Source organism: Arctopsyche grandis, chromosome 7 (assembly GCF_051622035.1).
Source record: "Arctopsyche grandis isolate Sample6627 chromosome 7, ASM5162203v2, whole genome shotgun sequence".
Lineage (NCBI taxonomy): Eukaryota > Metazoa > Arthropoda > Insecta > Trichoptera > Hydropsychidae > Arctopsyche > Arctopsyche grandis.
The window spans coordinates 16,563,974-16,572,536 of record NC_135361.1 but is presented as its reverse complement, the minus strand read 5'-3'; the positions used below and the strand labels follow the sequence as shown (position 1 = coordinate 16,572,536).

General features: G+C 34.2%; 1 protein-coding gene across 2 annotated transcripts in view; it reads left to right on the top strand.

Annotated features, from left to right (window-relative positions):
* Window positions 1-719: 719 nt before the first annotated feature.
* LOC143914599 (SUN domain-containing ossification factor) overlaps window positions 720-8,563 on the top strand; it is a 39,097-nt gene continuing 31,253 nt past the window's right edge. Inside the window, exons 1-2 of one of the 2 annotated variants that reach the window (XM_077434871.1) lie at window positions 720-969; window positions 1,048-1,293. In XM_077434871.1, coding sequence (XP_077290997.1) covers window positions 875-969; window positions 1,048-1,293 — 341 coding nt within the window. In that variant the 5' untranslated portion in view covers window positions 720-874. Of the gene's footprint in view, window positions 970-1,047; window positions 1,294-5,841; window positions 6,151-8,563 lie in introns of those variants that run through there. The other variant, XM_077434872.1, reaches the window with a different exon arrangement.

The window sequence follows — 8,563 nt, the reverse complement described above, 5'->3', positions numbered from 1 at the left end:
CCAACTTGCAGGATGGTGACTGAAACTTGACCATGTCGTAGAGCTGTTACAGATTAATTATTCACTACTGCTATCAATGTATTAATTTTAAAATCAATGTATGCACATATTTTTAATTCAAACGACTAAAGACTGTAATGTTTTAAAAAATCAGCTAATTATTTGAATCCAATTTTTCAAATCTTGATATATAAAATGCTTATTTTGTTACACACTATTGTTTGATGATTATTTGTACAGACAGTCGTTGCACATGCGCTGAAGTATTATTTTATTTGATATTTTCTATATGTAATTCTCTTCAATGCCATCAAATTGGGCAGATCATTTTTTGTGCTTGTGTTTGCGTTTCATACCTATCCAGCACGATCCGAATCCTGCAAGTACGGACAGTATTCTTTAGTACATTCTATATGAAAGCGCATGAATGCGTATGAATACGTCCATATAATCTACCAAAGAATACTATCCGCACTTGCAGGACACCTTCAGGATACGGGTCGTGCTGGATAGGTATGAACAGACCTTTACGGGTCTTTAGAGATGAAATAAGGAGAGGCAGCATCAATAATTGAGTTCGATAATTAGCTTGGAGTGAGTGATCTTTTCAATTTATAAATAAAAAAAAAACCTTTTTATCAAGTACACGAGTGTATGCATCAAGGCCACTAGTGTGTCATAAAGTGATAATTCCAAACGCAGATTCGTTTCCAGTTATCAGTCGATTAATATAAACATTGCGGTTAGGGGTTTTGTGAAATTTGATTGGGGGTACGAGCTAGTGTTAAGGCCAAGTAAGTCACACGTCAGTAGTGTCAGTAGTGTCAGTGGTGGTGCGGTGTGGTGAGGGGTGTTTGACACGCCGTGCCGGGACATGAGGCGGATCAAGTGGCGCACGCCGAGACTTCGCCCTCCGCGCCCCCTTCTGCCTCTCTTCACCTTGATAGCCATTTTCTGCTACACGCTCAAGTAAACCCATTCATGTTTCCCATCTCTTTCACACAAAAGCAACTTTCATATGACCGTTGTTTATATACATACTTCCAGTTCTGTTCACCTGCCTTCGGTGACCGCTGAAAACTCACCAGAAGATCAGTCCAACCAAACGGCCGCCGAACGGGACGACACATTTGAACCGTTTCCAAACAACGAAACTGTAAATGCACAAGTGGAACGGATTGACGAAGATCAAGTCGATTCTAAACCGCCGGATGTTAAGTCGGATCCTGTCGCCGTAACACAGGAGTTTGTCTTCGCCGAAGCTCTGTCACAGAACTCCGGAATTTCTAATGGGTATGTATTATTTGATTTGTGCAAATTAAAATTTCCCATTTCCTCTGTGTTCAATGTGCACGTCTCCATTGTATTCAAATCGTACGCTTTGTGTATAACTCCATTTGGGCTATTTATATATCGGCGCTGTAAACTTGGTAAGTTTTATGGGATGAATCGAACACGAACCATTAAATACAATACAATACATTGAATCGTATTCACTCGGTATGATATAATGAATTAAAATTACTCTATCTGAAATCATTGCTCATCTCTTTAAGTGTGCCTTTTTTTAAAAATGTTTTAGTTAAGTATCAAATTGACAATCTTTCATCTATTTGTTCTGACCGAAGTCAAAGTGTAAATCAATATTTTACATATGTATGTATGTATGTGCCTTTCAATGAAAAAACAAATTTTCTATGCATATATCAATCAATCTAATTATTTTAGTAGATTTCATATTAAACCCTTCGATTATAATAAAGATAATGTAATAAGAATTATAGAAAATTGCACTGTGTACATCCATTGTATTTTACATCGTCAGATTTATAATAATTTTCTTTTATTATGATGATTTTCGTTTGTAAGAAATCCTTAGTTACATGTTAGTTTATATATTTCTTTCCACTTTTCCACTATTAGTTACATTTATATATTTATTGATAATTTACATATTATACATATGTACTTAGGTATATATTTAATACGCATGTATTTAATAATGACTCAGTTTGACATCATGTCTGTTGTCGCCTGCTAACATTTTGAAGTGTCACTATTTTTTAAAGTTCACACATACATATTATTTGGATATTATTGTGCCAAAAGATCTGACTAATATGATTAATATTCCTTACAAATATATACAAGTTTCTTGGTATAATATTTCACCAAATAATGAAATGTAAGGTTTTCCCTACCTAAATATCGGCACTTTTAGTACGAATAAATATTATAATATGAAACAATGTACATGTGATTATTGCACTAGTATTAAATGAAATGGGACACGCCTTTTTCTTTTTATTGGCTTCTATTAAATATATGCACAATTCAGAAGTGCGTCATAAATAAACTGAACCAATTTGCAATATGGACTTTGAATGGGCAATTTCAATATTTGACACCATCAATCGAAAAGTGTAACCGAGTCCTCGCATTCATTCTGCACGTCGAACTCTTTAATTAATTATATTTATAAAATTTTTACGAGAATAGAAATATTTTTGAATTATTTCTGTCAGACTGTCAGGGTCGTCACGTCATCATAAGCGAACGTCGTTTACTATTCATTATTTTTGTCACGTCAGGAAGATAAAATGCTTTCATGTATTTTAAAAACTTATATAATGTAACGCATTCGATTTGAAAACAATTTTTTTTCGTCGACACCTTGAAAAACTTAAATCTGGCAAATGACATTTTGCTGACAATACAGTTTTGGTAATTTTCAATAATTTTTATGACTGCTTATTTACCGATAATCCTTACAATAAAATCGACAATTGTTGGTTTTGGGTCAGCATGAATTATGGTAGGCGGAAATATATAATTTCAGTGGCTAAATATAACGCCCCTTTTTAATGGCAGAATAATGATTTATTTATTCGAAACTCATTTGAGCTAAAAATATATCATTCAGGGCTTGTTGGGTTTCGCTTCGATTTTATACGTATGTACGCTTTTTCTTCTCGCTAAGATCGAAACTCATAAAATTTTCGGATCATACATAAATATCTAAATATATAGCAGCGCTGTACATAAGATTTTAATAACCAATGAAATCTTTTGAAACAGCCATTTTCGAAATTATTTGGTTAATGTCCATTGTAATAAAATTTTGACGCCTGTTCCAATGTCAATTATAATATAATAAATAAATTAAGTTATAGTTTTGTTAACTAATCCACAATCTTCCTAATATCAGGGTTGTGGAGTCGGAGTCGTAGAGTTGTGGAATTTTAGGTGGATTGAGAGTCGTTTAATTCGAGCGAATCCGATTCCGATTTCGCGATTTTCGATTTTTGGATACTAATGTATATGAATGTGAATGTAATCACTAACTAACTACGAGTGACTCGCCAACATCCAATTTATACAGATCTGAAATGCAATGTTTCTGTGCTTATCTTTTTCTCGTGTCTAGGTCAAATTAAGGAGAGGCCTGATATTTTACAAATTCGCTACGCCAAATTCATATTAGTTTCATGCATAGGGGGACCCAAGGGGGGTGCCATGCCATTAAATTCGTCCCCCAAGGGGGACGAATTTAATTTAATATATATTGTACATTTTTCATATTTCCTGAATGGGGTTTTACACCATAATAGTTTTCTTTAAAAAAATTACTACAAATTAAGTATCATATCTACTATTATTTATATCGTAATGTTAAAGCACATAAGTTTTTATTTTTTTTATTTTCAATTTCAAAATGGCACCCTTCTTGACCACTTTTTGGATCCGCCTATGGTTTCATGTCATCTTCATCATTTACAGTCATTCATCATCCACTGCTGTATGGAAGCCTCTCCAATACGCTTCCATTCGTCTCTGTTTTGCGCAACTCTCATCCATCTCACCACACGTATTTTCCTAATTTCTTCTACCCATCTTCCTTGCGGCCTTCTTTTCACCTTTTATATTTTTCGGGGTACCATTCTAGCACTTATTTTGTCCACTTTTTTCCATTCTTCTAGTTACGTGACCTGCTCATTTCCAATTCAATCTCTTCACTCTGTCCACTATATCCTTGTCGTACTTCTCTCCCGTGTATTCCGTTTCCTATCTATCCCCGTTTGGCGAGCATACAGCGTTCCATACTTCTTTGAGTGCATTGGACTTTGTGTAGCATCAAGGCGTTTTCTATCCATGTTTCACATCCATTCGTGATCACTGGCAAAACCCATTGATCGAAGATCTTTTTCTTCAGGGAAAGTGGCATTTTTTATTTAAAACGGCATTCATTCGTTCAAATGCTTTTCATCCCATTTCTTAAGTCTTTTTATTTCTTCTTCTACAATCCACTGTATGGAATACATATATGGTGTAAAATACATAGACCGAGCGTATGCTAATTGTGCATACATCGTGTAAATTGTTAAATTCAGTTTAATCATAGAAGCGTCATACAAGATGATCGACAGGAAACGGATGGTTATAAACGAAACAGTACTCCATCAAAAAATATTGACATAAAAATATAGATCAAAGTATGCCATTTTGAAATGTTTATGTTTAAAAATTATATCACTCAAATGATGACCGTTTACGCACGTTAGGAGCCGTGCATTGGTGCATTGGACTTTGTGTAACATCTTGACGTTCAATATCCAAGTTTAACATCCATAGTTTCACGTATTCATAAATAATAATAAATAAAAAATCGTAAAAATGCAAGCAGTGCCGGCCTTACACCCAATGGCGCAACCTCGGGCAATTTTTTCTAAACACCCTTAGAAAAAAAATTCGTCTTTAGCGCTCTAATCTAAAATGTTGTATGGCTTTTGGCGCTCTAATTTTAAATTTTAAAGCGCCTTCGGCGCATCGAGCGGCGCCCTAACTTATTTGGTGCCCTCGGGCCCCGCCCGACCCAGCCCCCCCTTAAAACCGGCACTGAATACAAGACATTCAAAGATAAATTAAAAGTCAAAGGTTTGGATCAGCTCACTACATAAATGCCCCACCTGTATTAGTACTCCAGATAGTTCGGTGATTATTACGCAAAAAGCGATCTCGCGCACGTCACTAAAATCTCGATCACGAAACATCTGGCGTCCAAAAACCCCATCAATCACGTGAAATATTGCACTAACGAGAACTCAAATGTGCAAATTTGCGCAACAATCCGTTTACCACTACAGACATATTAAAAAATCAACCCAATGAAAAAAAAAAAATTAAAATCGGAGTCGTGTCGTTTTTATCAACTTCACATACCCCGTATTTTTTTTACTTTATCTATGTACGTAGTAACAATAGATGAAGTTTTGTGATCATGCGAAAATTCGAACTCGAGATTTTGACTGATTCGAACTCAGAATCGATCACTTTTTCATGATCTAGAAAAAATGTGTGTGTGTGTCTGTGTATTTTGTGTATTTTTTTAACACCGTTAGTCCTATCGAACCGAAACTTAGTATCGGTTACTGAAATTCTTATCGACACGACGTAAATTATTTTCAAATTTTTAAGTTGACCGGAAATGGTACCTCCCCTTATAGGTGTCCTCTTTCTTTTATTTTTACATGATTTTTATCTACACAGCTAAAACAGAAGTGTAATACTTACATAAATGTGGAATGAGAATTCGTTATTATGTATTTTTCACATCACTCGCGATCATATGTACTATAAAGAAGCAACCCTTGATTCATGCACCCCACTTTGAGCAGAAGAAAAAAATCAACAATAGGAACAGCTGTCCCAGATTGAAAACCAAACGAATTGAATTCTTTCGACTATTCGCAGCCTAGATACGACGAGCTCGAGAGATTCTCTTAAGGCCACATACACACACACACACATCTGGAGTCAGGTTTTAAACACGTCGAACAACTCAGTGTATATAAGTCTCTTGTGGCAGCCCTACATTTGACCACGTAGTATCTGCAGAGCGTTTTGACAGCTGAGACACGTCAGACTATCGCAGTACGTTGCGGCGTTCGGTCGCGTGGCCAGTAAATGTACTGACAGCTGGTCGAGTGTCGTGAAAAGTACATATACATATGTAATATAATCTAGATATTCTCTAGATTCTGTTTATACAGTTTTGAAAGTGCGACACAGTTCTCTCCGCCGTTTGGTGGGATTCAAACTTGGATACGAATTTATGTAGTGTTGTGATTTACTTATCGAATAGTCGTATAGGTTTGATTTTATTTATTTTTTTTTAATTTCAATATTTTGGAGCGATTTTTTTTAATGTAATTTATATTTAGAACTAATTATTGAGCAATCGATTTGTGAAATACGTTTGTGACGGGTGCGATAGCAGGACGACCTAAACAAGGTTACAGCCTTTGCGTATCATTCGTGATGTACTTGTTTTTATTTTTTGTTTGATTTCGTGATGTGTATCTTTGAATTTGGCGCCGATTTTCCTGTTTAATGTTGGTTTATTTGCTATCTTTTTATATAAAAATATTCATGTATATTTTTACCATATGTCCATAGTGAAGTGTCTATTTTGTTTGACTTCTGATTTGCATAAATATTGTACAAAAAGGGTGACTTTAAAGTATAGTTTGGTATAAATTTGTATACCTCGTATTTTTTTTTAAATTAAACCATTTCATCGACCTTTATATTGATCACTTTTACGACCTTTATATTGTATCAGTTCACGCGATTTTTTAACCATACATTCTGTGGTTTTAGAAGCCCTAAACAGAGGTGAATTTGGATTAGTTTAAAAACATAAAATATGGATATTATATCAATTTAAATTCATTTGTTTGCCTTATGATTGAATCGTTTTGGTATCGGTAGAATTAAAAAAGGTTTTAATAATATTTGATTTTTTTTTAAATATTATATTTAAATCCATAGAAAAATACCATTATTGAAATATCCTACCTACCCACTACGATACGTCATTGTTATTTAATTTATTCCGTCATAATATTTCAAATTCAACTATGAATACTATAGATGAGCTTTTGAATGTCCTTTGTGGACGGGGCAACTTGCTAATGGACCGAATTGATAACACATTTTATAAGTTTAATAGCATCTAAAGGCTAGCGGAAATAAAATAATCAAAGTTTTTTTCTTCTACTGTCAATCTAAGCAAGTGTTTGGCTTATGCATATATATTTTTTTAATTAGTCAGAGAGAATTTTGGTCCTTGCGGTTCATAGAAAATATTCAACGCTAATGTTAATGATTAGAAGTCCAATAAAATAATTACAACCAACACTTTCTTGTTTAAAATACAATTTTAATTTTTTAAATTATAATAATTTCCTGAAAAATATAAAGCAGTTGCCTAGTTTGGCCCCTTTTTTGTTACCATTGCAATCATGACTGGCTGACCTCTAATGATCATTAATGATTAGAGGTAGGACCGGAAGCGTGCTTTTTCCAGGAAACAGGGCGTTTTGGGTCTATTTTCCAGGAAACGGCAAACTACAAAGCTAGGGTGCAAAAAAAAAAGGTTCTTCATAAAAATGAACAATGCACGGCGAACAATGAACAAAGAACGGCACAAACTTGGTCCGCTCTTTACTAATGATCACAGAGGAAATAACCTTTTCAAGAAATTTGGTAAACTTTATTACAAACGAAAAAAAACCGTTAGTCAAATAAAATTGTATTTTTAAAAATGAAGTTTGTCAACATTTTTGTTCCAATTTTTAAAAAAATTCAACTGATAATTCAAGTTCATTCAACCTTTACTATTAAATTGTTCAAATTTTTTTTTTAAATCGAAGTGAATAAACTCACTAAACACATAATTTGAATATAAATGTATACTGCTGTTTTATGCGAATAAATTCGCACATTAACAATACCAGATTTTCGAAAATCAACTCGAACACATATGCACCAATTTTTTACCACTTACATACATGTGTATACAAAAATAATTATTCCAACCTTGATCGCTAGCGATAACTGGTAACTTTAACACGCTCGTTATTTAAATACGAATATTTTAATGTACATTTGATAACGTAATTTTCGTTTGTTTATCCATTCGGGGACTTTTCCGAATTGGAAAACGTGCATAAACTTATTCGATTGTGCAATTCTGCAGTCTTCGTACATTGAACGTGATATCGACTCTGAACTCAATACATCAAATGTTAACGAGTCTTATTATATTATTATATATATGATGAATCAATGTGCATTTGTAATATTATCAAAAAAGTATAGGAACGTTGTGATGACATTCAATAATTTTCCGGAATTTTTCACCCTTTCACCGTCAGTTGGGAATAGTCTGTGACTAATGGTATTTCCCTATTTATTGTGACTTACTAACATTGAACATCGCGTGTGAACTTAATCCCCAGCTCTAACAATGATTCGGTAAAAATAAACTGCAGGCTTCCTGGCATTCACCTTTCGTCGGTCACGTTTCTGAAACGCTCTGTACCACGTGTCTTCTTTCACCGCGCATTTAATTGAAAATAGTACGGGAGCTAGCCCATTGTTCTCATTCTCTGGCTGTATATATAAGTGGACTATTTGTTCCGTGGATTGTTTTTTAAATACCTATCATTAAACCAAAAACGATAAAACCGAAGCTATTTTCGTATAACTCGTCCGGCAA